This window comes from Dasypus novemcinctus, chromosome 9 (assembly GCF_030445035.2).
Source record: "Dasypus novemcinctus isolate mDasNov1 chromosome 9, mDasNov1.1.hap2, whole genome shotgun sequence".
NCBI lineage: Eukaryota > Metazoa > Chordata > Mammalia > Cingulata > Dasypodidae > Dasypus > Dasypus novemcinctus.
The window spans coordinates 89,575,198-89,602,814 of record NC_080681.1 but is presented as its reverse complement, the minus strand read 5'-3'; the positions used below and the strand labels follow the sequence as shown (position 1 = coordinate 89,602,814).

The 27,617-nt window shown below is 58.3% G+C and overlaps 2 protein-coding genes across 3 annotated transcripts; one reads left to right on the top strand and one right to left on the bottom strand.

The window, feature by feature from the left end:
- The first annotated feature begins 9 nt into the window (after positions 1–9).
- On the top strand, positions 10–4,077 carry CCDC24 (coiled-coil domain containing 24). Of its 2 annotated transcripts, none has more exons than XM_012518754.3 (9): positions 10–97; positions 206–378; positions 591–766; positions 880–996; positions 1,669–1,743; positions 2,290–2,344; positions 3,118–3,187; positions 3,297–3,375; positions 3,459–4,077. In XM_012518754.3, exons 2-9 carry the CDS (start codon positions 253–255, stop codon positions 3,727–3,729), a joined length of 969 nt encoding a protein of 322 aa, XP_012374208.1. In that variant the 5' UTR covers positions 10–97; positions 206–252; the 3' UTR covers positions 3,730–4,077. The 2 variants fall into 2 exon arrangements, with proteins under 2 accessions (XP_012374208.1, XP_071073609.1); XM_071217508.1 differs by having other exon boundaries at positions 42–97; positions 183–378.
- SLC6A9 (solute carrier family 6 member 9) lies at positions 4,030–24,931 on the bottom strand. Its single transcript, XM_071217507.1, is given in 15 exon segments — positions 4,030–5,293; positions 5,411–5,581; positions 8,215–8,315; positions 8,408–8,507; positions 8,618–8,752; positions 8,832–9,069; positions 9,406–9,509; positions 9,605–9,739; positions 9,894–10,026; positions 17,299–17,569; positions 17,968–18,099; positions 18,733–18,889; positions 19,556–19,641; positions 24,777–24,838; positions 24,840–24,931. Coding segments are annotated over 15 exon segments (2,076 nt in total). The 5' UTR covers positions 24,896–24,931; the 3' UTR covers positions 4,030–5,098.
- Positions 24,932–27,617: the final 2,686 nt, after the last annotated feature.

Genomic DNA, 27,617 nt, shown 5'->3' with positions numbered 1-27,617 from the left:
GACGAGAGCGCCCAAGGGGTGGGGTTGGAGTCCTGGTTCCCACTGCCCAGCTCCCGGGACAAGGGGACGGCGCCGGAGACTGGGAGCTCTGGCTCCGGTAATTCCCGCCATGGGGACTAGCGGGGACAAGGGCGGGGGGCGGGGCCCAGCACGCGGCGGCCGGCGCCCTCCCGGGGGTCCAGCGCTCTGGCCTGCTGTCCCGCAGGTCTCAGGCTGGGGCCGCGCGTCGGAGGGCGGTGATGCGGGTGTGCCATGCCCCGGGACTCCCCGTCGCTGTGGGAGTTGGTGGAGGAGCATGTTCCGCTCCCGGAGCGCCCCGAGGTGAAGAGGATCCTGGGGGAGGCGGCGGTGGACCTGAGCCTGGAGCTGCGGGCGGAGGTGGGAGTGGGAAGGTGGGCCACACCTCAGATCTGCCCCACGGCCGGGTCACTTCCCTACTGTCTTCGGGTCCCTGGCCCTGTCTGGTAAGGCCCCGAGGCCTTGTCGGATCTCACCGCCCACCTTTGCCTTCTGCCGATTGACATGCACCTCCCCGCGCCATATCCCACCCATCACTCCTCAGTTGCAAGGTGTCCCAGCTCTCCTTGCAGGTGACGTTGCTGCGGGCACTGCTCCGAGAGGCACGATCCTCCCAAGCCGCTGATTCCTGCCCCACCTCTGACTCCTGTTCCCTTCTGGCACCATCACCCCTTCTAAGGGACCTGGTGCGCCAGGAACTCTGGCAGCTGCTCCAAGCACTGCGCCACAAGGCCATCTGTGAGGGCAGGTAGGAGCCTGGGACCTCAGGCTAGGCCCCTTCCTCAGACGTCAGATGGGTCACCTTTCCCTGTGGTTTCCTAGAAAGAGCCTCTCAGCTTCCTTCATATGTACCCTCTGCAGGGACCAGGCCTGGGCTTGGGCCAAATATAGCCCCAGAGTCTTGCGCTTTGCCATGGGGGAGTCCTGGTGTGATTTGCCAGAGCAGGAGCTATTCCGGATAAGAGCTGATGAACAAAGGTAAAGTGGTGGTAGGAGAGGAGGGCTCTGTCCCTGGCATGGCAGAGGGCTCCAGCCAACTGCTGGGTCCTTGTCCCATGAAGAAGCCATCAGTTGGGCACTTTGATGGCCACCTCTGGCTTTATAGGAGTCAGGATGTGAGGGCTACAGAAGCCCAGAGGAGAAACCTGCCCAGCCTGGGGGCAGGCAGGGCTTCCTGGAGGAAGTGACTGGTTTGATCTGGATCTTGAAGTATGAGGAGCAATTTTCCAGACAGATGAAAGAGCTTTGCAGGAAGAAGGAACACTATATGCAAACATGGGTGTGAGGAAAGAAGGATGGAGGGCTGGGAGAGAGAGGAAGGGAGAGGGAGGGAAGAGGCCACACCAGTACTTAGAGCCTGGGGACTGAATGAGACAAATGAACAGGAGCTCAGAGCAGGAGCTGAATGATGTCCCCATTTTGCAGGTGAGGAAACTAAAGCTGAGAAAAGAGAAGCAATTTGACCGTGATCACACTGTGAAACACGGCAGAGTCAGTTTTCAGACCTGGCTCCAGAGTTCCTATTCTTTGCACTATGTTATGTTGCCTTTATGAGGAAAGATACATTGTCTAGGGGAAGTGGCCTTTGGGTACTGAAGGCCTGGGGTGAGACAACACCGGGAGAGTGATGTTGAGTTCATCTGTCAGCAGCAGGTGCAGGGCCCTTGACAACATCAAGGACCAACTGAACATGTCTGACATCGACCATGTTGCTGGGCACCTGCGGTGAGGCTGGGGGCACCTGAGTGGTGGAGATGGGGAGGGTGGTAGTGGGGGTGGGCCTTGAAGCATGGGGACTAGGAGAGAGCAGAAGGCTGGTAGCGCACCTGGTGGGAGTCCCATGGGAGCCCGCTGATGAGGTTGGTACCAGGAAGTAGCTAACTGCAGGTGCCAGCAGGGGCCAGGGCCCTAGGGTTTTTATCCTGACACAGTGGGAGTCACAGAAGGGTTTTAAGCTGTGGCATGGAGGGAAATGGTGGCAGGAAAAGTTGCAGATTCAGTGCCATCATGCAGATGGGCGGATGGGGCCTGCTGGGTGGGGGTTGTGAAGTGGCAAGGAGAGGACACATCCTGCCCAGGAAGAGGCTGGTAACAACCAGAAGACTATCATGCAGTGCCCAGGCAGCGGGGGGCAGTGGGACTGAGAAAGGAGGGGCCAGAGGGGCCCCTGGTGAGGCTGCAGATTGGGGCTGCGTGGAGGATAGTTTCTCTGCTCAGCTGAGACATAGTCCCTTGGCACTGCTTCTGGCTGCCTCATTCCTCGTGTCCCAGGGGCCTCCTGGAGGAGGAATGTCACAACTTGGAGAGGGAGATCCCCATCCTGCAGGTGAGTTGCAGACTGGGCCTCCCCTTCCCCAGCCTTTCTGCTGAGCATAGACACACACACGTCTTGCCTGGTGTATGAGACCCATGCACATGTATGTCTGAAAACATACATGCATGTAAAAGTTGAGTCCCGGGTCATTTCTCATGTGTACACACTTGTGTGTTTGTGTGTGTGACTCCTAGAAGCCCAACATTCTGGTTGAGCCCCAAGTCCAGGGTCAGCAGTTTTAGATTAACCTGTTGGATTTGCCCGAGGTCTTCGGTCTCCTTCCCTTGGCTGAGTCTGGGAGGAGGACCAGCCACAAGCACGCAGAACTTAACCTTGGCATTTGTTTTTTAAAGATTTACTTTGTTTAATTTTTATTTATCCCCCTCCCCTCTTGGCGGCTTGCTTGCTGTCTGATCTCTGTCCATTCTCTGCGTGTTCTTCTCTGTTTGCTTGTCTCCCTTTGTTACGTCATCTTGCTGCGCCAGCTCTCCGTGGGCGCGGGCTGTCAGCCTGCCTTCACAAGGAGGTCCTGGGAAGCAAACCCAGGGCCTCCCATATGGTAGACGGGAGCCTAGTTGGTTGAGCCACAGCCGCTTCCCAACCTTGGCTTTTTGACAAGGCTGGTGTTCTCCACTAGGGCTGCCCTCAGGGTAGTTGGGATGAGGGGGCAGCATGGGCTTGTTCCCCAGGGCTGCCCTCCCTGCATCCTGGACCGCACCCTTGGGACCTTGGCCTTGTACCCCCCCTGCCTTAAGGCTGGGGCACTGACCCTGCTCTGCCTGCAGCGCTGCCTGGAAGAGGAGTACACACAGGCTCGCCAACCCTCCGAGGCCACCCCAGAGCCCACCCTGGAAGGTGATGACCGAATGCTGGCCCCAGAGCACCAGTCACTGCTCCCTGCCCCACACGTGTGCGCTGCTGGCAGAGCTGGGCACCGGTGGCTCAGATATGCCTCTCCCCTCAGAGCTAAGGGAACAGAAGAAAGTCATGGAACAGGAGCTGCGGGCACCCCTGGGGCCTCCTTGCACCCTGCCCTGCCACAGGTAAACTGAAGCTATGGACGGCCGGGCAGGGTGGGCTGAAGGGTCGGGCCACGGCACCCTCACAGCTCCTCTTTCCTGTTCAGGCCGCAGCTCTTGGGCAGGCCCCTCTCCCAGGGCTCGCAGGCAGTAGGGTCCTCCCTTCCGGGCCTCGGGCCCTGTCCTCGCCCCCATGGGGCTGCTGGAGTCTGGGCTGGGCCTCTCCAGTGCCGCCTGCCTACCCCTCCTACGGAGTGCTGCCCCCGACCCCGGAGCCTGGCCGCCTCCTGCCGCTGGGGACGGCAGCTTCACTGTAGCACCAGGGAAAGGCCGGCTTCCCCTCCGATGTCCAGTGTGGCGCCCCAGGCCCCGACCTGAAGGACTGGTCATGAAGTAGGCTTCCACTTCTGGGGGAACTTGCCTCTACTTTCTGCTGCCACCTCTCAGCTGCCACGGCCCAGCCAGCTTCCGATCTAGGCTTGGGGGGACGCTCTCCATGCCCCCAAGGCTGTCCCTCTGGCCTTTGCCCCACCCTCTCTCCAGGGCCCTGGCATCTGGGCCTGAGTGGCAGGAGCCTCTCCCGACCACCAAGCCCCCACAGAGGCCTGGCAGGCAGAAGTCCTGTCCCACCCCTGACTCTTCTCCCTCTGGGGGACTCAGACAAAGCACAGCCGCAGCTCAGAGACAGTAATAGAAATTTCATTAAAATCTATGGACTTTAAAATCCTAGTGGTGCACAGATGGGTGGGGATGGGCGGCGCACCGTTATTGCTACAGAGGATTAGAGGTGGCTTGAGCGGGTCTGTCACTGCACAGAGGGGCACAGAGAACAGACAAATGGACACTGCAAGGATTGGGGGAAGGAGCTCTGGCTTCAGAGAAGGGAGGGTTGGGGCACGCGGCTGGGGCCATTTGGCACGTGAACGAGAGCGGCACAGTTTGGGAAGGCTGGGCCTTTAGCCTGGTGGAGAGAGAGAAGGATCTCCTCCTCCAGGGCTCGGGGCTCAAACCTCTTGCTAGGTGGCCCCCCCATCCCTGCCCCCCAGAAACAAGTGCTTTGGGCAGGCTGTTGGGTCATGGGCTTCTGCTGGCTGGGCCTGACAGCCAGAGCTGGAGTGAGGGACAGAGACCCCGGAGGAGCCGGGTGAGGTGCAGGCAGGCCTGGAAGACAACGTGGGCCCAAGGCTGGGGGTAAGGGAGTGGCAACCACAGATAATACAGTTTTTACAAAAATAATTACACAGACAAACAGGGCCGGGTGGCATAGCCTGACAGCTAACACTGTGCAGCTCTCCAGCCCTTCACTGCCCCCCAGGTAGGAAGACCCAGATTTGCCTGGGCAGAGGCTGGGGTCTGCCCTGAGGGCAGGAACACTGGTCAGGAGGCTGGAGGCCCAAGGAAGAGGGAAGATGCGGGCCCACTCAGAACCTCAGCTCAGGGCAGAGTGGGAGACATCAGAGGCCAAGGAGTGCCTGGCAGGGTGCCTCTGGGCACTTGACCAAAGACCCCTTCAAAGTGCTTTGGGCCCCTCCTCTGCCCACTGCCATCCTGGCATTCAAAGGACCTGTAAACACTGGGGACACGAGCACGAATGACCACACTAGCAGTGGTGGCCAAGGTTGACAGCAGCCGCCCTGGCCGGGGCATGGCAAGGGCAGGTGGGTGACACCTGTCCACTGCCACCACCACCCCAGTCTCTGTGGTGGGAGCACGGAGTGGGGATGGGGCACTCCCCTGGCAGCTGTGCTCATATCCGGGAGTCCTGGAGAAGGCCGGAGCCGTTACTGCCCACCATGGGGATCTGGGCCTTGTCTGGGTGCAGTGGCTGGACCTCGAACCCGTCTTCAGGGGAGGGGGCTGTAATGGGGGCATAGCGCCCAGTCCGGTGCTCCAGGAGGGCGGGTCCCCAGTCTCTGCTTGGCTTTGTGGCATTTTTCAAACGCTGCATAAGAGGTAGGCATGGGGGTGTGGGTGGAGTGAGCCAGGAGGGACCCTTTCGCCCCCATCCAGCCACCTCCTCCCCTTTCCCTTGGCTGCCCAGCCTGCCCTCCCCCCTCACCTGGAGGAGGGTGTCCCCATCGGTGCGGCAGAGCTGGAACAGGGCGTAGAGTGGGATGCAAAGGACGGACGACAGAGCCATGAGGAAGCCAATCGCCACAGCCCAGCCTGGGTACTGGTAGTGGTTGTAGGTGATGGGTTGGTACTGGATCACCGTGAAGATGAGAATGAACTGCAGAGGGTGGGGGTGGGAGTAGAGGGAGGCCCGTCAGCCGGCCACCTGACCCTCTCTTCAGCTTCACAGACTGGAAAGAGCCATTTTGGACATTTGGGTGGAAGCAACTGTCAACCCCTAGGCCCCAAGGAGTGGATGAAGGGGATGTGACCAGGGGTCCTGGGCGTGGTGCGCAGGCAGGAAGGGAAGATGTCTGACTTTGCACAGTTGAGAAATGGCCAGGGAACAATCAAGCTGCTGCAGCCTTTGTCAGTCAGCTCTGCTCAAAGACTTGCAATGGCTCCCTATTGCCTACTGAAGTAAGGTCAAATCCCTGGTTTTGGGGCCTTTCCCCTCACAACATGACTGTCCTCAGCTTATCTGTCTGGCCATGTCGCCAACATCTCAATATTTCAGCTGCACCCTGCATTTTCCACCTTCTTCACTTATTTTGGAGAATCCTCTGTACCTCCCTCTGTCAAACCCTATGCCATTGCCATCTCCTTCAAGAAACCTCTCTGATTTTCCCCATCTCCCTCCCCTGAAGGAGCTCTCAGTGGCATTTTCCATCTGCTTCCCTTGGTTACTTTGTTGAATGCTTCCTGTTTTCCAGTCCTGGAGTTCCTGGGATTATATCAGCGCTGGGTCTCCAGTGTGAGGAACAGTGCGGGAAATCATTTGCTGATTTGAAATGACTTGTGAGAGGTGGGGGGAGGGGTGGAGAGGGAGGCCTTGCCTGCCACGGCTGTGGAGACAGTGACAGGCAGCTTGGGGAGGCTGCAGCGGCTAGAACTGGTGTGAGGTTGGGGCCACACTTAGGGAGCTGCTTTGGGAAGAGGCGACTGAGGTGGGAGATAAAAGAGGAAAAACCGAAGGCAGCAGACGGATGACACGTGGGTCTTGCAGTGGGACAGGGGTCTGGGCACCCAGGTCTGGATGTGTGTGCCACCACTCACCAGTGGGGCTGCCGCTGCCTCCTGAGCCTTCACCTGCAGCGTGGCGCTCAGGCCCCTCCCGCCTCCAACTGGGAGGGGTCCCTCCTGGGGCGCTGCATAGGGTAGGCCCTGAGAACACGATTCCTGAACGGGACTGGATCCTGCTCTAGGTGTGGACAAACCCTTTCTCCCCTTAGTTGAGCTGAAGTTTGTCAAAAGGTGCTTTTCAGAAATGCAAAGCAGTAAAGCCCTCAAAGAAAACAGTCCAGAAACAGGTATGTCCGCAGAGCCTGGGGCGTTCATCTCAGAGGAACCCAGCGGGGCTTCATGGGCACACAGACCCCAGAGCAGACCAAGGCTGCCCTGCAGCCCCTTCTTGTGCCCCCTCCTTGCCTGCCCTGCCCTGCCATGGCACAAACTCCCAGGTCTCCCTCTGAGTGCTGGGAACATCTTTCCTTGTACAGGTGGAAGCTGAGACCTTCTCAGGCAGGTGCTGGGCCTGTGTCTCGGCCACATCCAGAGGGGACGGTCCTTGGCAGTGGGCAGTGGTGCCTGCCATCAGTGGCCTCCCCCCACCCACAGGAGACTTCTGCTACTCCTGTTTCAAAGCTGGGCTGGTGGCCAGAGCTGGTGCCTGTGCCAGGCTCAGGGAATATCCCACACCCCATGTGGTAGGAGCCTTTCATTCAGAAACACGAGCCAAAGTGGAAGTCCAGTGCGGAGCTCCCCGCTGCTTGAAGGATTTGGGCATGGCTGGAACATGCCTCTGGACACTGCCCTCATCACTGAGCTGACCCTCTGACTCATGCAGAGGTGACTCTGCCTCTTCTCTGTGGCATGACCATTAGCCTATCAAACCCTCTTCACCCTGAACATAGAGGAGCAAAATCAGATTGTGTTTAGCCAATGGACCATTCCTTCTTCCAGCAGAGTTCTTTCTAGCATGGCACAGGCACGACACATAGGTTCCAAACTGCCTGCTTCAAATCGTGGCTCCACCCCTTGTTGTATGACTTTGGGCCAATGACTTAACATCTCTGTGCCTCAGTTTCCTCATCTGTAAAATGGGGATAATTATACCTTGGAGAGTTGTCGTCAATGAGTTAATACGGGGACAGTGTGCAGAAAGTCACAGGCCCATAGTGAGTGCTCAATAAATCTCAGTGGTTATCATCCGAATGGATTTCCCTTCATGGTGGGAATTCCCTCCACCAATTCAGCTCCCTGATGGGAGTTTCCCGGCTGCTGAATATTCATGAAAACTGGGAACACCCCCTCCCAAGTCAGTCCACTTCATTGCCAGGTCCAGGGGCTGCTTCTGGAACATTCATGCATTCACACCACACATCCCCAGCACCTGTTCCATTAAGGGCCCCAGGAGCTCAATGAGGCAGACAGAGGCTCATGCCATATCAGCAATGATGCCTGAGGCCCCTCTGGGAGGTGGAAATGGAGGGAGCGGGGGCTGAGTCAGCTGCTGACAGCTTACTCTTCCCCTGTCCAAGGCTGAGCTGTGGCTTCAGTCCCATCCTAACCTGAGGCCAGGGCCTAGGTGGTTCTGAGTCTCCACACAGTCACCTGGTTCTACTAAACCTCCGTCAGGCCCAGGGGGAGCTCCAGCCAGATGGGCAGGCTCCAGCCCTCCTTCCACCGGCTCCCAAGAGACATTTGGTGAAGGGGCAGCAGGGACAGGGAGGGGCCAGTTGAGGGACTTACGAAGATGATGGCTGGAGAGACAAAGCGCCAGCAGATCTGGAAGAAGAGGGGTGGTGGGAATCCCAGCATCATCTGGATGTCCTGGAAGTAGTTCCGATGCCCTGGAGAGAGAGGAGGTCAGTGGACCCCTCAGGACAGAGGGGCCAGGCAAGGCACGGGACCATGGGGAGCTCACTGAGGCTCGGGCACTTACCATAGATGTACATGATGGACATGCACATGATGCAGGAGATGACGACCAAGGAGAAGCTGGCCGCGTAGTTGTCCATCAGCAGCAGCCAGTAAATGCCTGCCTATGGGCCAGCGGGCAGCTGAGCTGGGGAGGCGCCCACGGCTAGGCAAGCCCACCCCTTCTCCCGCGACACCCTGGCAACTCCAGCCCAGCCTTTCCCTTGGTCCCTACCTGGCTGGTGAGGGGGATGCCCAGCAGGAAGCCAGCCACGGCCACGCCCAAGGTCACATAGGTCTTCTTCTGCAGGATCCACTCGTTCCCCACTTCATCCACGACGGCCGTGACCAGCGTCTCTAGGAGGCAGAACTGCAGGATGCGGCGGTCAGAGCGGGGGCCCTGTGTCCCCCCCTCCTCAGGCCACCGCCTCGCCGCCTGCGTGGCATACCTGAGTGCCCAGGCCCAGCAAGATGAGCATAAAGAAGAAGAGCAGGGACCAGAGTGGGGAGACGGGCAGCAGGGTGAGGGCCTCGGGGTAGGCCACGAAGGCCAGGCCGGGGCCGTGGTCGGCCACGCGCGACACATCCACTCCCAGGTGTTTGGCCATGAAGCCAAGGATGGAGAAGATGACGAAGCCGGCGTAGACGCTGGTGGCACAGTTGGTGATGCTGATGATGACGCTGTCCCTGAAGGAGAACAGAGAGGCCTAGCTCACCGTCCACTCCCTGGTTTGGGCCAAGGGGACACTTGGAGACAGGGAAAGTTCTAGGAACAAAGGTGTCCCTCTGCCCACGGAGTGGCCTACTCTGGGCCCTTTACAATTAGCCTGAGGCTCTCGGGTTCTCACAGGCCCCTGGAGTGTCATCTTCCTCGTCCCTCTTCTCTCTCCATCTCCAAGGACTCCATCCAGACCTTGAGGCTCCCAAGGCCCGGGTGGAAAGGGGCGGGCTGCGCTGGAGCCCACCGGGTCTGGGGCAGCTGGGGCCCGGCTGCAGAGAGGGCAGGGCTGGGGAGAGCCTCACCGGTAACAGTTGTTGTGGAACTTGTTGTAGGAAGCCATGGTGATGAGGCCCCCCCACGCGCAGCCCAGCGAGTAGAAGATCTGGGAGGCGGCGTCCCCCCACACCTGCAGGGAGGGGCGGGTGGGGAGGAGCTGGGGTCAGAGGCAGGCACATCCCCAGCCCGTTCCCTGGCCCCTTTCGGACTCCCTCCACACCCCACCTTGGCCTCCAGGATCTTGTCCCACTGTGGGGTCAGGTAGTACATGATGCCCGTGAAGGCTCCGTCCAGGGTCACGCCACGGACGAACAGGATGGTGAGCACCACGTAGGGGAAGGTGGCCGTGAAGTACACCACCTGGAGGCGGACGGGCTCCGTGGGCTCCTGCGCACGCTCCTCTGGGCTCTGCCCCCCCCCACCGGCCTTCCCACTCTCTTCCCTTCCCCGCCCGGTCCCTTCACCGCCCCTGCCTACGCCTCCCCCCCAGCCCAGGCAGGGGAGCGGTACTTGCTTTCCCTGAAGACTTGACCCCACGGATGAGGCAGAGGAAGACGACCACCCAGGAGACGCCGAGGCAGCCCAGGAGGGGCAGCCGCACCTCCCCGAAGTGCCCGATGTCGTTTGAGAGCTTCAGCACGTACAGCCTGGGGAGGGGGAGACCTGGCATTGGGGGCTAGCCCAGGGACAAACTCCAAGGCCCGTGCCCAGCCCACCAGAACCCCCTCATTCTTAGGAGGTCCCAGCAGCCCACTGGCAGGAGACGGAAGCCCCCGCGGGGTTGAGTCCCAGATGACCCACCTACCTCTGCCTGCAGCAGCCCTGGAGGCCTGATATAAGCCGACTGCTCTGCGGCCTTTCCCAGGAACCCCAACGGCTCCTGGAGGCCACACCTGGTCGCGGCCAGCCTCCTGTGCCCCTGGGGCCTGCAGGTCTCCCGGTCACTGCTCAGGACCACCCTCAGTCCCTCGCTTGTGTGCTTCTTCCTTCAGGAATAGCCTCTTCTCCAGACATCCTATCAGATGCCACCACCTCCAGGAAGCCGTCCGTGAACACTTCACCCACACTAGTGTCCTATTAACCAATGGAGGCAGCAGAGTGCTGAGTTCCAGACTGGGGGCTCTGGAGCCTGCCGGTGTAGGCTTGAACCTGGTCCCTCCTCTGTGTGTGGCTCTGAAGGCCCCCTGTACTTTCAGTCAAGCTGACCCTTATTTAGCACCTACTCTGTGCCAGGTCCTGTGCTGGGTGCTGGCAAGGGCAGCAGGACTGCTCAGGGAGCTAAGGCCTAGTGCAGAGGTGAGCACAAGGCTCCTCTGCAGCCAACACGAGGAGGGCTATCACAATCCCGGGAGCAGGCGGCCTGGGGAGGAGGTGGGTGACGCCAAGTGAAGGAACAGCATACAGCAGGACAGGGGACCATGAAACAGCAAGAGGGAAGTGGACTTGGCCCAGTGGTTAGGGTGTCCGTCTACCACATGGGAGGTCCGCGGTTCAAGCCCCGGGTCTCCTTGACCCGTGTGCAGCTGGCCCATGTGCAGTGCTGATGTGTGCAAGGAGTGCCCTGCCACGCAGGGGTGCCCCCCGCATAGGAGAGCCCCACGTGCAAGGAGTGCGCCCCGTAAGGAGAGCCGCCCAGCGCCAAAGTGCAGCCTGCCCAGGAATGGCGCCCCCCACACAGGGTGCTTACACAGCAAGATGACGCAACAAAAAAGAGGCACAGATTCCTGTGCCGTGCCGCTGACAACAGAAACGGATAAGGAAGAACACGCAGCAAGTGGACACAGAACAGACAACTGGGGTGGAGGGGCGGAAAGGGGAGAGAAATAAATAAAAAATAAATCTTAAAAAAAAAAAAAAAAGAAACAGCACAACCGCATCCAGGCATGTCAGGTATCTTGGAAAGGCTGGGATGGAGGGTGAGGGAAGAGAGAAGGGATCGGAAGGGACCCATCATAAGAAACCATGGAGCCAAAGTTCATTTCCTGACAGCAGTGGGAAGCCTGGGAATGTTTTTAAGTCCAGGAGTGGCAAGATCAGGACTGTGGTTTTTATAGAGCTCTCTAATGGTCTCTCTTGGCCAAAAACCCTACAGTGGCTCCCATCTCTTGCCTCAGAAGAGCCAAAGCCCTTAGGGTAGATGCAAGCTCCCACGTGATCCACTGCCCACTGCCGCCTGCCTGGCACCTGATTCCCTCTCCCCCTCACTCCCTTCCATCTGCACTGGCCTCCTTGTTGCTCTTTAAATGCACCAGGTGTGCTCCCACCTCAGGGCCTTTGCACTTACTCTTCCTCTTTTTGGAGTGCTCTCTTCCCAAATACCCGCCCACAGGCTTGACTTCATAGGCATGCAAACTTAGCAGTCACACAGGGAGGGCCCCGCCCTTGGTTTAATGCCTGCCATCGCCGCATTGAAATTCTTAATACATTTTGAAAAAGGGATCCTGAATGTTCATTTTGCCCTGTGCCCCACAAATTATGTAGCTGGTCCTATCCACATGGTCCCCTCCCTCCTCACTTCCTCAGGACTTCAGTGTCCTCTTCTCAGAGAGACCTTCCCTGGCTGCAAGGCTTAAAATTATAGCACCCCCCTTCCCCCAACCCCTGGCCCCAGGCCAGCACTCCTCTCTCCCTTCTCTGCTGTGTTCCCCCCCATAGCACATATCTTCTTCTATCCTATTGTATTACCTATTTGGCTTTTTTCCCTCTTTTTTTTTTCCCCCTTTTTCTTTTCTTTTTTCATTTATTTGTTTTGTTTGTCATATGTCCTTTCTGAGGGGTTTTTGTGTGGTGTTCACTGCTAAATCCCCCAGTTCCTAGCACAGTGCCTGGCACAGAGTAGATGCTCAGTAAATATCTGTTGAATGAGTGAATTGTGGTCAATGGGCTGGGAGGTGAAAAGGGGGTGAGGAGAACCTGGAGGGAGACTAGTTTGGTTACTGCAGTTCCCTAGGCTAGAAGTGATGAGCAAGAGACAATCTGTTGAGCCTCAGTTTCTTTTTCTGTAAAGTGGGGATAACAACAGCCTGAGGATAATGTGTAGATAAAATTAAGTAATTTATAGGTTACCTTCTTTCCCCTCTTATAGCTACTACCTGGCAGCACAGCTCTTATTCATAGGCTGTCCTCAATCATTTTTAGCTTTTTTTCATTGTTTTTATCATTTCTCAAACCTCAGGGCAGCATTTTCTTTTTAAACTAAAAGGGTGTAGTGTGGTGGAAACCAAAGTCAGCTGGGTTGTGTGCTGACCAGAGGTGAAGTAAGATAAGGTCTGAGAAATGGGACTGGATTCACCAGTTGTGAAGCCACTGGTGACCTAAGAAAGGGTCCTTTTGGTAGAGTGGAAGACATGGAAGCTAGATTTGTAAGGATTGAAGAAAGATTGACAGATGAATAGAATAATGTTTGTGTGTGTATATGGCAAAATTTGGCAGTGATGAAGAAAGAGAGGGTGACAGCTAGAAGGCACTGTGGGCTGAGGGAGAGCATGTGTGCACTGTTATTTAATGTCAGAGAGTTTTGGGTAGATTTAAAAGGCAATGGGGGAAGCGGATTTGGCTCAACTGATAGAGCATCCACCTACCACATGGGAGGTCCAGGGTTCAAACCCAGGGCCTCCTGACCCATGTGGTGAGCTGACCCACGCGCAGTGCTGATGTGAGCAAGGAGTTCCGTGCCACACAGGGGTGTCCCCCACGTAGGGAAGCCCCATGTGCAAGGAGTGCACCTGTAAGGAGAGCCGCCCTGAATGAAAAAAGTGCAGCCTGCCCAGGAGTGGCGCCGCACACACAGAGGGCTGGCAGCAGCAAGATGATACAACAAAAAGAGATGCAGATTCCTGGTGCCGCTAACAAGAATACAAGCAGACACAGAAGAACACACAGCGAATGGACACAGAGAGCAGACAACAGTGGGGTGGGCGTGGGTGGGTTGGAGAGAAAGAAATAAGGGCAATGAGAAAGAATAAAGGCAATGAGAAAGCCCCAGAAAGAAAGCAAAAGGCAAAGCAATCCATAGATTTCCTAAGAAGATGGAAGGGGATGTGGACGTCAATCTTAAATTTTAGTTGTAAACCAGGGAAAGGCTAGAACAGATGACTGTAGTGGGTTTGCATGTCATGGCAACATTTTTAATAGCCTGTGATGGGATGTTCGCCTGGGCCCTCCTGGGATGCTGTTGCCATGCCTGTGATTTGACGCTGGCTTGCCCAGACTGCCTGATGTTGGATTTGCCAACAGCACTATGCGGGGGGGGGGGGGGGGGGGGGTCTTCCTCCCAGCCTGTGCTTCACACCATGGCCTGCAGAGGGCACTGTCCAACACCTCCATCTCCTGGTTCAACTCCTGCCGCTGAGCTGGCTCAATTCAACAGTCACAGAGCCAGGACCTGGGCTAGACTCTCTCCAGGCTCTTAATCAACAGGGGGGGGGCGGGGGGGGAGTTTTGCACTGCGGGACTGTGGAAGTGAGATCCAATCTTTTCTCCTTCGTGGCACACATAGATAAAAATACTTGTTGGCCCATTGGGGTAAATAGGCAAGGCCACTCACATGCCTGGGCTGGGGGCTCTGCGGTGCCCACACCCTGCCCAATTAGGCACATTCATCTGGGGCACACTCTTCTGCTGCTGCCTTTCAGAGTTGCTTCACCACAAGCACCAGCTTGTCTAGTTGTGTCTGTTATACTGACAGTGTTTTACATAGGTTTTTTTTATCACCAGAGAACATAATTAATTATAATACTAAGGATTAAATAGTCTAGTAGACTAGTCTAGGAACCAAATAATAACTTCTACTTTTATTTTTATGGGACCACTTCCAGTTTGTTTGGTTTTGGTTTTGGTTTTGTTTTGTTTCAGGGCCATGTGATTTTGAGATCAATTAACCTAAGACATTTTGGAACCCAACATATTTACAAGTTGGCTCTTGACACGTGACATCTCTGGAATTGTTCTGCATTATTTTTCATTTCTCCATATGCATGTCTTATTTCCCCAGCCGGACGGTAAATGCCTTGAGAAAAGGACCCCCTCACCTATTTCTTGGCCTCTCCAGCAGCGCCTCTCCTCGTGCTTCCTGAGTACCTGCTACTGTTCTAACTGATTTATGCGGCATTATCTCATTACATCCTTGTAACCACCTCCATTGAACAGATGACACCGTTGAGACTTCAAGAGACGTGATGACCTCTCCAGGCCACAAAGCTGCTAAGTGCACAGCCAAGGTTGGAGCGAGGTCTATGACTCCAGAGCTGCCCACAGTGAAGACACCCGGGGGAGGGCGTGCCGGGCCCTGGGTCCCACCGGTGTCACGTGCTGTGCCAAGCCCCACAGGGGCTGCAGAGGTGAGAACAGCATGGTCATGATTTTCAGGCCCAGCGGGGGATCACCCCAGCACACAGAGGACGTTGAAACAATATCGTGATGGGGGTGGGGGCCGAGGAGAGGACCAAGGGCAAGAAGGGGGAGGAAGAGGCAGGCACAGGCTCACAGATCTGCTCTTTGACCTTCTATTATTTATAGGTGAGTTGCATAATCTTTCTTTTGACTTGCTTTCCTCATTTGTAAGATGGGAATATTTTGTAATACCCGCACAAGCTGCCCAATGGAGTTGTTGTGAGCTCATGCATCATTTCAAAGGAGCGCTGCTGAGTGTGCCCAGAAGACTTGCAGGGTAACACAAAAACATAATAATATCTACTGAGATAATAATCTGCCTGGCCCAGAGCAGGAGCCCAAGAAGCCGGGGTGTGCTCTCCCCTCCCTTCCTTGCTGAAGCCAGCCTGGGCAGCGCTCTTAAGGGTCACTTCCCCAGGCACTCCAGGAGGGGGCAGCAGGAAGCCAGCCTGTGGGAAAGCGCCCAGCCTGGGGCAGCCGTTCCAGTCCCAGGTGGGGGAGGAGAGTTCACCTGGCCTCTCAGTGGGACCCCAGCCAGATTTCTTTGAGGGCTGCTGCCCTCCCAGGTCCAACTGAGACGTGGGAGTTGGCTCCCAGCAGGTGGTATAGTCTCCATTCACAGGCAGCAAGGGGCGGGTCTGAGGTCCCCACGAAGGCAGAGAAGCCCGAGGGGCCTTGAAGGGCAAGCCTGCTCCATCCCAACCACCAGGCTTCAGTGCTCTGACCTGAGTCCCCTTCCTGACTGTCCCACTTCCCGAGGTCCCCCTGGGCTACCCCCTGGCTGCATGTGGGACTTTATTTGTCCAGTCCCCTTTAGAGGTACCCTGATTTCACTAGATGAAATCTCCAGAGGGCTGGGAACTCAGCCCCTGGGAGAAGGGCTCATGGAGCATCTCCAGGGGTGTGAGCAAGCCTTCATGGTTCTGGGAGATTCCGGAAGGTTCATCCCCAGTCTAGGTTAAACTGCCCACTCCACAGCATCAAATTATAGTAAAATATCCTACAAGGGCAGTTATTTGCTTGGTTCTCCCATTATATGTGAGCTCCGTGAGGGCAGGGCCTGTTTGTCTCTGCCTCTGCTCGGAGACACACAGTGCCTTGTATCTAGCAGGCGCTCAGGCAATGTTGTCCAGTGACCGGGCAACAGAATCTGGAGGTGAATTCACCTGTCCCCTCCTTGTGAAGCAAAGCTCTATTTTGTCTGCACCATAGGCCCTCTGAGGCCAGTGCCCACATCTTGCAGGTCTTTGGAAGTCTGTGGCCCCGTGAGGAGGCTCGCCCTGAGAACTGGGCTCAGGAGGTGCGGGCTTACTAGGACTTCAAGTATCGCAGGGGGCTGGTACATCCTACCACTGGCTCTCCATCCCATAGCAAGAAAGTCTCCAGCCCTTAGCTTGGCACTGGAAGCCCTGCACCTCAGGGTGCCACGGCCTCTTCTGTCTTATTATTCAGTGGGTCACTTGCTCCTACCCCCAACTCCAGTTTGCCTCCTGCTGGCCTCTGCTCATGTGCTTACGTCTGTCCCAACCCCCTCTGTACCTCCCTCCTCTGGCCCTCCTCTGGGAAGCCTTCCTGACCACCTCCTCTTGCCCCATCCCCTTAGAACTGACCACTGTCCACTTTGTGTCCCCACCCCACCCCTGCACCTGCCTGTTCTGAGCCCCCATCCCCAGCCCCTAATCTGATTATCTGACTCTACCCTGGACCATGAACTCCTCAGGTTGGGGACGGGGGCCTGTGCAGCCCACCCACGGGCACACAGGGCCTGGCATGGAGCAGGTGCGGGAGCGCTGGGGGACGGATGAACGAGGCCTGCCCACCCTCTGCCCACGCCTCGGCCCTGCATACACACTGCTGTCCGGTTCCCCGACAGGACATGGGGAACTTCCTCCAGGATGTCCTGCTGTCCCTCACACCCACCCAGTTGGGACAAGGTGTTCCAAAACACCTCCAGCACAGCTTCCCTTCAGCCGGCCCCAAGACTCCAGTCTTTCGGTCACCGCGAGCCCGGTGCTGTCTGGATCATTCCTAAGCACAGCTGGGCCCGACAACCCTGGGCAAAGGAAACTCCCGCAGCAGTGAGTCTAAGCCCAGTTCTCATAAGTGCTCTAAACAGGCCGGCGCCCCTCCTGGGCACTGCCCAGCCCATGAGTGCCCCCCACACCTGATACTCTCATCAGAGCAGGCCCCTCGTGGTCTCAGGACCAGCCTCGGCTTACCCGGAACCCACTGCCTTCGCTCGTGCTGTTCCTCTCTCCAGGGTGCCATCACCCTTTCTCCCTGCTTTCCAGAGCCCTCCCTCATCGCGTGGTAAGATCCCCCAACTCAACACCCCCGTTTTCCGCTGCTCTCGGGTACGTCAGCCTCGTCCCCTAAACCAGGCTGTGGACGCCTTAGGCACCCTTGCCCACCTCCATCCACCTCTGTGCCCAGCGGCACGCTGGGGCTGCAGCAGCCCCCTCTCTGGTCTGCAGGTGGGGCTGCTGGATGGGGAGAGGGAGGGCCCCCGGGCCCCCCGGCTGCCTCACCTCCAGTACTCCTCACTGGGGCTGGTCCTTTGGAGGGTGTGGTTGAGCAGGTGGGAGAGGTTGCTGGGCAGGGCGGCGGGCCGGGAGCCGTTGGTGAGGTTGGTGGCGTCCAGCACGCCGGCACAGTCGCGCGTGTTCCAGGGGTTGTTGCAGTAGGCCCAGGGCAGCACGTGCGTCATGGACGAGAAGAAGTAGTAGAAGGCGATGCAGATGACCACGTTGTAGTAGATGCCGATGTACGTGGACACCACCATCATGCCATAGCCCACGCCTGGGGGAGGGGCCGCGTCAGGGCGCCAGCGCGGTGGGAGCGAGGGTGGGAGCAGGCAGCCTCACACATCCAGGAGGCCAGGCGACCGACCTCTAAGGGCCCAAGGGGCAAGCTTTGATGGAGGGCCACCGAAAAGGCAGATCAAGGCCTTGGCAGGGATGAGCTGGGAGGCAGAGGGGTTTTGTGTGTGCACATGCTGGGCGGGAAGGGTGGAGGCCCAGTAAAAACGGATGCCAGCGTGTGTCCGTGGCCTGGGCCATTGATGTGGGGTTTGGGGTCAGCGCCAGGGCTCCACGGGGGTCGGCAGTGTTTGCACAGATGGGCGACCCCGCACGGCCCCCAGCGCTCCACATGCAGCGCGCGTGTGTGTGTGCGCGGGTGGCCCGCCCTGGCCTCACCTTTGAACATCGGGCTGATCCTCCAGACTCCCAGGCAGCCCTGGCTCGCAAACTGGCCGAAGGAGAGCTCCATGAAGAAGAGGGGGATCCCGCAGAACACCAGCATGATGAAATAGGGGAGCATGAAGGCGCCTGGCAGGCAGGGAGATGGCTGGCTCAGGGGCAGGCGTGGGGGACCCCACCCTGGACTTCCTGCTTTGAACCCAATAGCAGGACCTTTGCTCCCGGGTAGGACCAGAGGCAGAGTGAGCCAGGTGGGAGCCTGGGCCCGGGGCACCCCCCGTAGCCTGTCTTTGTGCAGGACAGAGGTTCTCAGGAAGTCTGCTCCGAGCAAAACCCATGCTCCTCTCTGAACTTTCAGAGAGAGAGAAGCCACCATGTTTGGGTGGGATCCGATGGCTTAACCAAGTAACTTCACAAACACCAGTCCCTAGGATCCTCAACTACCCCAGAATCATTTGGGGGGACTGTTGAAACCTGGGGATAAGACAGGAACCCCTGGGAGGTTGGGGTGCTTTTCTTCTCCTCTCCTCACCTCGAGGGAACAGGCTGGCAGGGCCAGGCCTAGACGGCAGACTGCGGGGGGCTGGGGGTGGCCTGTGCCTTAGGCAAAGGGGACCGAAGCCAGGGATGGGGGCAAAGGAGACGAGAGCCAGAGGCCAGCTTCTATCTGGAGTGGGTCTGTGCCAGGGAGAGGGTTGGCCCAGGCTCTGGTGGGTGGGCTCTAGCCAAGTGGGTGGCCCCTGCCCTGTGCCCGCCGGGTACCTCCCCCGTTGCGATAGCAGAGGTATGGGAAGCGCCAGACATTGCCCAGGCCCACGGCATAGCCCACGCTCGTCAGTACAAACTCGATCTGGTTGCCCCAGTTGCCCCGTTTGAGATTCTGGTCCCTCTTGGTGGCCTCGCTGGGCACAGCACCATTCTGTGGGGACAGGAGAGAAGCTACCATCAGCAAGTCATTTGCACACCCATGCCTGACCCTCGGGGCCTCCCCCAGCAGGGACACTGTGGACCCTCCAGGTCCCTGCCCCCACCCCCACGGGGCTTCCCCTCTGCTGGCAAGAGCTGCGGGCAGCCCTGGCAGAGGAGCGAAGAGGGAAGCGGCAGCAGCCAGAGGGTGCCAAGTGGGGCCTCCCTCACCAGCCCCCCAGTACTCGGCGCCAGGTGCACCAGCTCCACCTGGGGAGCTGCAGCCAGGCTGAGCAATGGGACACCCAGCAGCGTGCTGGAGCCGAGACCCCCTGGCCCTGGTCCTAGCCCCTCCAAAGCCTCCCCTTTCCCTTCTGGGTGAGGATCTGGGAGCAGCTGAGCCTCATACCAAGCAGCAAAAGCGGGCTGGGCACAAAGGGGCCTGTGTCCAGACAGCACCCCTCCCGCCGCCTGCCACATCGCCAGGCTGAGCACGCTGCCCGTGGGCAGGCGGCTGCGGGGGCGGGGACGCCGGACCCCTCCCCCAGCTCGAGGCTTCTTCCTGGGGGCACAGGGGTGGGGGGAGCCACACCTGGGCCGGGCAGCCTGGGCCTCAGGATGGGGGTCCAGGGAGCCATCTCACTGCCCTAGGCTGGGGAGAGGGCCCTGGGGGGCTGACCTGGGCCATGGCCGGAGGGTGCTGGGCCATGAGTTGGGGGAGGAGACCAGACTTGTAGGCACCACGCCAGACTTTGAGAACAGACTCTGCCGGGGGAAACAGAGGAAGTGGCCCCAGGAGAGAGAGGGCAGCGGCTGAGGAGGGGCCGGTGCGAGGGGTCGGGAGGAGCTGATGAGGGGACTTGCTCCAAGGGAAGGATGCCAGGCCTGCCTGGGGGAGCTGCCGGGCTGCTGGGGTGACCAGGGTCCGACTGAGGACAGCCCCTTTTGGACTCGGCAAGTCCCTTCGTAAATCCCCCCGCCACGCCCCTTCCACCCCTGGCCCTCCCGTGCCCCTCCCAAGGTGAGCTGGAAATAAAGCGGCCCTGAGCCAGAGCCTGAGAGATCAGGGGGTTGCAATGAGGGGACAAAGGGCCCCTGAGAGTCACTAGCAGAGAAAGAGAGTCCTTGAGTCAGAGACAGCCTCCCAGAAACGGGGTCTTCCCCTGAGCGACAGGATGGGACTCCCAGGATGGATATGGCACTGGGGGGCCTCTGAGAGAAGGATGCAGTGATGCGGACCCTCAGCTATTCAGAGATCTACGCAAGGACCACCGCCACGGTGGGCGGTAAGCAAAGCGGGTCTGGGGCTTCAAAATGCTGTTGGCCCTGACACTGGCTGACAAACAGAGAGGGACCCCATGCCTTCCAGAAAGGCCCGTTTGGTGCCCCCTGGGGGCCTCAGCTGTGCACCCCTGGCCCCCACAGAGGGCACATTTTGGCCCCTCTGGGTCTGCTCCCTCTAAGCACCCTGGCACAGACACCCCTGTGGAGCCGACATCCTGCACAGTCGATCCAGCATTGCCCCTGGGGCAGAGACCCCCATCCTTGCGCCCTCCCGGGAGGTTTGGGGGCCCAGCTTCAGGAACAGTGGGGTGACCTTCAAGGAGTACCCAGAGCAGAAAGGCAGGCTGAAGCAGCCTGCACCCATCCATCCATCCATTCATTCACGCGTGCACGCAAGCATGCGACGACAGGTTTCTTGACACCTACTGTGGACAGACATCGGGTATTCCGCGATGAGCAAAGCAGATGCAGCCCCTGCCCGCTCTGAGCTGGATGTCTGGGTGGGGAGCAAGCCATCAGTGAAATAAACAAATGCATAATTTTATAGGCAACCTCAGAACGATGACAGAGAAGACTTTCTCAAAGTCACAAAAGTGGGGAAGGAGGACATTGGGAGATGGGGGCAGGGTGAGGCCAAGGAAGGCCAAGCTGCCTGGGTCCTGGAAGAGGGGGTGCTCAGCTCCAGGATGTGCCCCACAGGATCTGCTCAATTACCTCACCAATGCCCAAGGCTCTTTTTGGGCGAGGACAGCTAATACTGCAGGGGCAGGGGACGATTTATTTGGAGAGTGTGTGGCTTGCTCGGGTGGTTTTATCTGTTACCAAACCAACCCCAGCCAAATGGGGCGCCTATATGTTGACCTTACAATAACAGTTTTATTCTGCCCAAGGCTTGTTTACTTAGGGGCACAATGGGGGACTGTGGCAGCTGTGGCGTGGGTGGGTGGGGTCACGGAGAGTGGCTACAGCTGTAAAAGGGACAGCCGAAGGTCCAGGAGGGCTGATGGGCAGGCAAGGCCCCTTTCGAAGTTCTGGGTCCCTGAGGCTTGAGCTTCAAGGCCCGTCTTGTGACCCCAGCATCATTAGGGTCAGGTCTCCAAACCCTGACGGCGTCAGCAGGACTGGACTCGCATCTCTGAGGTCAGCTCCTGCCCTTGTATGGAGCAGAACAGGGTGGGTGGTGACGCCCCCAGCTATGAGCCACCAGCAGCCATTTGAAGGCCCACTCAGGCCTTCAACAGACCCTCCACACCCGTTAACGAGTGGCACACCGCAGAGCCGTGCTCACCAGTTCAGCTGGGAGCCAGGTGTGGGGCCTGAGCGCTGCCAGGTACTGCCACCATTTCGGGTGTCTGCTGAGCCCAGGTGCTCGAGGTCAGTGACCTGATTCCCTACGAGCTGGACGAGAAGCTCCCAGCAGAAGCAGTACCCATCACCTCCACCCCACCAGCCACCTCAGCTCTGTGCACCTTGACTGCAGGAGCTGTGGAGCCTGGGCCAAGCTAGGCCTTGGACTTCAATCCCAGCTCCTGGAGGGGAGGGCCTCTCAGGGGAAAGCAGAGCAAGCCTACCTGCCTCCACAGGTAAACTGGAGGAAAGACTCTTTGGGATGCTCCCTTTCTGCAGGTGTTGGCTGGGTGCTCCTCTTTCCTGCCTTTCTCCAGCCCTCCTCCCTCCACATTCTTCCCAGGCAGCTAAGCCCACCTCTGGCAGGCTTATTTCCAGGCTGCAGAGGTTTCTTTCCTCCTTGCATCATCTTCCCTATTCCAAACCTCCCATTTTCCTGGATCTGCTGGGTGGACAGCTGCGTCACTGATATTAGCTGTCCCTGTAGTGGACACCTGTGGGCTCTGAGGTGCCCACAAAAGAGCCCCTTGGTGCTTGCAGTTTGACCCAGACTGGCTGCCCCTCTGCCCAGCTCGGTTTGGCCCCACCGACTGGCCGTGCCCTGGGCTTCTCTGGCCCTGCACCCATCCCCCACTGGCTGCCCCTTGCTCTTCGACCGCACTCGCTTGCTTACACCTTGGGGTGAATTAAGCCATAAGAGCTGGCCCCTTCTTCCCCATGTTCCTGGACAGCCCCTACCCTCATTCTGACTCCCCTGCCAATACGCTGTCACCCCAAGTGGCAGCTCTGAGTGACCACTTCCAGGACTAAATGGCCTCTGCTCACCACTGCCTTGGGCCCAGTGGGTAGTCTCCAGGGTGGGGACTGGTCCGCCCTGTGCCCAAGCTCTCCCAGGCTGGATAGCGTGGAGGCTCTGGAGCTTTCCTTCTGCAGCTCAGTAGGATGAGCTGGCTGATCACCCTCCAGGAGCCTACCACACATCCACACCTAAGATCCTCAGTGCCCGCTTCCCCTCAGCACCAGTCATTGATTAAAGAGACACCAAGGCAGCTGTGTGCACCGCCTGTGGACATGAGGTCCAGCAGGCCTTGTGGCTTTTCTCCCCAGCCCCCATCACCCCGTCTAGCTGGGTCACCTGCACAGAGCAAAGTCACGTAAGTCCTTCACGTAGGACTCTGCCCTGGCTTATTCGCTGCTCAGGATGTGCTCCTGGAATTAAGGCTGTTCAACTCTGAGGGTAGAATCCAGCTCTCCCACCATGCCTGAGCTTGACAGAGGTGGGTGCTGTGCTAGGGGTTAGAACCCTGGTATTCTAGAGCCTGGGAAAGTCACTTCCTCTCTGGGCAAGTCAGTATCCTTATCTACAAAATCAGGGACTAGACTAGAAAATCTCACAAGATCTACTGATGCTCTGTGGTTCTGCCTTGCCTGGAAGTGTGCTATGTCTGACTCGCCCATTGGCTCCCATTCACTTTCCAGATGACTTTTAAAAGAAAGGGTATTATGGTTTTTTTCTGATTATAAGATATTATAAGCTTTATCATACCAAAAAAAAAAAAAAAAAGGAAAATACTGAAACGTGTACAGAAGAACCAGAGCTGCCAAGCCCACCCGAGGTGGTGACAACAGGACAGCGTCCTCGCTCCTCTCTGCATGCACTCGGAGGGAGCACCCTGATTCCTACCCTGGACTACGATTCCACCTGCCCCTCCTAGATCAGTGCCCACCGGATATTTTTGTGAATTGTGAGCACCCCTGCTCTCAGTGGACATTGAGGAACCTTGGAGCTGCCTGGCTGGGCGGGTCCCGGCTGGATCCAGCTCCTCGTTTAGGACTCTCCAGCCCCAGGATTTGCTCCTGGGATGAAGTCATAGCCAAGACAAACTTTATGGAGGAGAATGGGCAAGACCCTATATCCCAGACTTCCCTTAAGCCAAATGCAGAACACGGGCCACTTTCTCCGAGCCCCAGTTGGGAATGTGGGTGGAGCAGCCATTACAGTAAATCAAGTGCTGCTACCTCAAGAGACCCCACTACCTCCTGCCTCACACCCCGCGGTTCTCATTCCCCCAAGTTCTTTCCCATCAGCCTAGGGGCCAGGCTGCAATGGCAGAGCTCCTGCCCTTCCCCTTCACGATACTGAGGCTCCAGTCTCTGGCCTCAATTATCCAAACATGGGGCAGAGTCAGGGGTTGGGAGGAGAGGACAGGACCATGGGAAATCCATCCCAGGCTCATGCAGAGGGCAGGAGGCTTGGAGCCACCTCGGGGCACTTCTCAGGATTCCAGGTGCAGCAGGAGAAGGAGGCAAGGACATGTCCTGCGCTGTTTTGTCACAGGGCCCTGACTGGCAGAGAGAACCCTGCCAATATCGGATACAGCAGACAGAAGACTGGCACCCCCAGGCCCCACAAAGAAGGGATGGAGGCACTGGGTGGACTCTGCCCGTCACCTTCCCTTTAGCCCTGGGGAAGCCAAGCAGCCAGGGCGACTGGAGGGATTAGCCTTGCCCTGCACCTGGGCAGCCTCTCCCCTGGCCAGCGGGCAGTGAGCTGCCACCTTGGGAAGTGGCTTTTGTTTCTGACCCTAGCATTCCTGAGGTTTGATACCCATGTCTCCCCAGTGTGCATCCCTTCTCTTGCCTCCTAAAGGCTAAGTCAGGAGGCCCTATGGGAGGAGTCCCCTCGCCCTCGTTGCTCCTGACATCCCTGCCCACCCCTGACTTTCAGGGATGAGGGCACACCGGCTCACACCCCACCCAGGTCCTTGCCCAGAGATGGGTGACCATTTGTTGAGGTTTCTCCTCCCAGCTGGGACTTTTGCCCCAAGCCCTCCCCCGACTCCTCACCACTGAGTCCATGTACCACGATCCCCTGCCCCCTCACCCACTCTCCCCATAGGAGTAACTGCCGTGGCACAATGAGGCTGTATTGATTAGTACAATTCCTGGGCACCTCCGGCCCGTCTCCCCGGGAGCGAGGACAATGCAGCTTTGATACACAGAGCAGATTCTCAGCAGGTCCTGGGGCTGGGGGGGCCCTTGCACCCCCACTCTCTTCCCCCCTAACCCCTGTCACACTGCAAACTCTTCCTGCACTCTTCTGCACAGTTACAACTTTCTGGGTCATTTTTGCTGGTGTCTGTCTCGCCCGCTGGCTGTGCTTGCCCCTCCCTGGCACAGACCACTTGGCCCCTCTCCCCCCCGCCCCCCAGCCTCCAAGCCCATCTGGCACCAGGGAGGGGGCTGCGACCTTCTGGATGGTGACTGACCTGTTCTGGGGAGGGGGTCACGGGTCCCCGAGCCGCGGCCATCCCGGGGCGAGCACTCGGCGCGCGCGTCTCCCCTGCTCATTCACACCTCTGCCAGCTCCAACGCGACACTGACGCATCCCCTGCCTCTCCCACTGCCAGGCTGGGGCTGGGCAGCATCAATTACTTTCACCTCATCTCCTCCCGGAGCTCTGCCTACCCCCTCCCCAGGCCCTCCCCCTCCGGCCAGTCCCCATGCCGCCCGGCGCGGGTGCTCCGGAGCTAGTGAGTGAGGCGCGGGGTTTGTTGTGCTTTTCCCTTGTTCCCAGTGAGTTATTGGAACAAAAAACACACAACTGCTCACAACCACAGAGCAAGGCAAAGCGAGCTCGGGTGAGTGAGGAGAGGAGGCTCACTCCCCCCCAGGGCTGGGCTTCAGATCGGTGGCACTGCCAGCCTGGCCCTGTGAGGGCCCTTGGAGCAGTGGCTGAATGCTGGAGGGGAGATGGGCTTTGCCCCTCTGGGGCACTAGAGAGGGTGGAGGGGCAGGAAGACAGAGTGTGCAGTCCACACGCTCTCCAAAGCATCCCAGACATCTCAGAGGGATGTCGGGCCCTGGAGCTGTCCTCAGCGGGGCTGGGGAACCCTAACAAGCCAAGATATTGGGGTATCCTCACAGGAGAATGTGCCCGACTCTGCAAGAAAGCTCTGGCCTAGTGGATGGCAGTCACCTGTCTGAGGAGAGAGGGCATGAGCCCAGAGGGTGGTCACCACAGAGTCCAGACAGAGGGGGCCTTGGAATAAGAACCCATGGGATTCGTAGAGCGTTGCCTGGAATCTGAGTGCCAGACATGGGGGTGTGGGGGGCTGGGGGTGGGAAGGGAGGATGCGTGCTGTGCAGGCCAGGTCCAGTTCAGCACGTCCCCCTTCTCTGGGGCCACCTCACTGGGCAGTCCCAGCTGATGCACAGACACACACCATGGCCAGGAAGGGGGTAGGAGTGCCTGGTGCTGAGAGGTACAGCCCCCTTGGTGAGGTGCTAAGTTGGCAGAGGACCTGGCAAACAGGCAATCTTAGTAAACATCTGTTGAAGGGAAGCACACATGAATCTGGGGGCAAAGGATAGCTTTTCTGCGAATCTGGAAAGTGTGGTGACCTCCTAGGGAATAGGGCAGTTTGCCATTAAAAAGGGGGCTGGGGCACAGGCTTTAGATCAGTTCCAGGTTCACATCCCAGCTCTGCCAGTTTCTTGCTGTATATGACTGTAGGCAAGTCACCAGTCCCTGGTCTCAGTTTCTTCTTCTCTACCCACCCATCCTTGAATCCTGTGAGCCTTCCTTAGGGATAACAGTAACAGGTAACACATGATAGCACTTACAAAGAGCCGGTGCTTTCCATATGTTAAGTCATTGAATCCTGCAACAGCCCCATCAGGTAGATACATTTTTACCCCCATTTTGCGTGGGAAGATGGGGATTGGCCTTGGCTCAGGCAAGTCTCCTCAGGATGGCCTCAGACCCCACGGACTCAGCTGCTCACTGGGCCAGCCTGGTCCCCAGACACGCTCCCCGGACTTCCTGCAGGCACAGACTGAGGGCCAAGGCCCTGGCAGGGCATGGGCTCCAGGAGGGCCCAGTCACCCATGATGCCCAAATGCTCACTTCCACCCAGGGTGGGCTCTGGGCCCTGGCTGCCCTGGCCTGGGCCAGGTGCCCAGAACAGGCGGCCCTGGCTGGACGGCGTTCCCTGGCTCTGGCCATGGGGACAGGAGGCGGCAGCAGCCCAGCTGGGCCCTGGCCGTAATGAGGCCTCATTAGCGGGATCCAGCTGCTCTAGCCCCACTTAGGGAGGCCGTCTCCTCCAGGCCCTGCTCTGACTTTTCTTAATAAGAGTGGGCATGCTTCCAGAGGGCCAAGGAGTCTAGGGGCTTTGCTGGCCCCTGTGACTCTGGAGGGAGGGTCCTGCTGAGCTAGAACTCAAAAGTGCTGGGATGGAGTGGGGGTGGGGGCTATAGGGGAGCTGTGTGTGGGGAGATGAGGGCACACGACTGAGTAGGTGGGCTAGAGAGAGGGCGGAAGGATGCAGTGGGAAGACTGAGGCAAAGGGGAGGCAGGGTTCCAGGGCCAGAGCAGAAGCCTGGGGGAGGGTGGGCCTTTTCCTTTTGACCTGGACATTGTCCATTTCACAGGGGAAGGGACAGGTCACCTCTAGGATCAGCACGAGGTCATTGCTCAGGCTGTCCTGGCTAGGAGAGCACCACCTCTGTGCTAGGCCCTATGTTAGGAGAGTGCTCACTTCATGCCAGGTCCTGAGCTAGGAAAGGGTCTACTGTGTGTCAAACTCTGTGCTAGGAAAGCACCCACTGTGTGCCAGGCCTGTGCTAGGAGAGCAGCTACTGTGTGCCATGGTGTTGAGAGGGGGCCTAGTTGGTGCCAAGTCCAGTGATTGGAGAGGTCCCACTATGCCCAGCTCTGTGTGAAGAGGGCACTCACTGTGTGTCAGCCCCATGCCAAGTGAGCCTGTGAGGTGCTCTAGAGCCTACAGTAGGTGAGTATCTCATTTATGCCAAATTCTTTGTAGGTGAGGGCCCAACATATCCCAAACCCTGAGCTGGGTGAGTATGCACTGGGTATCTGGCACTGTGCTAGATGGGTGCACTCTGGGTGACAGGCTCTATACTATGGGAATGCTCATTTTCTTCCAAGTCTGTACTGGTTAAACACTGGCTACAGGTCAAGACTGGTGGGTGACAGGCCCTCTACCAAGGGAGTGCCTTACATGAGCTGAACTCTGTGCTCAGCGCACACATGGACCAAGCCTAAACCAGCTGAGCACTTGCCACATGCCATGACTTGGGCGAGC

Bases quoted from the DNA above. Each gene is read 5' to 3' on its own strand.
- CCDC24 (XM_012518754.3), top strand. From the start codon at position 253: ATGCCCCGGGACTCCCCGTCGCTGTGGGAGTTGGTGGAGGAGCATGTT. The intron at 767-879 runs GTAGGAGCCTGG...TACCCTCTGCAG, and splicing joins AAGGCCATCTGTGAGGGCAG to GGACCAGGCCTGGGCTTGGG. The intron at 3,188-3,296 runs GTGATGACCGAA...CTCTCCCCTCAG, and splicing joins CCCAGAGCCCACCCTGGAAG to AGCTAAGGGAACAGAAGAAA.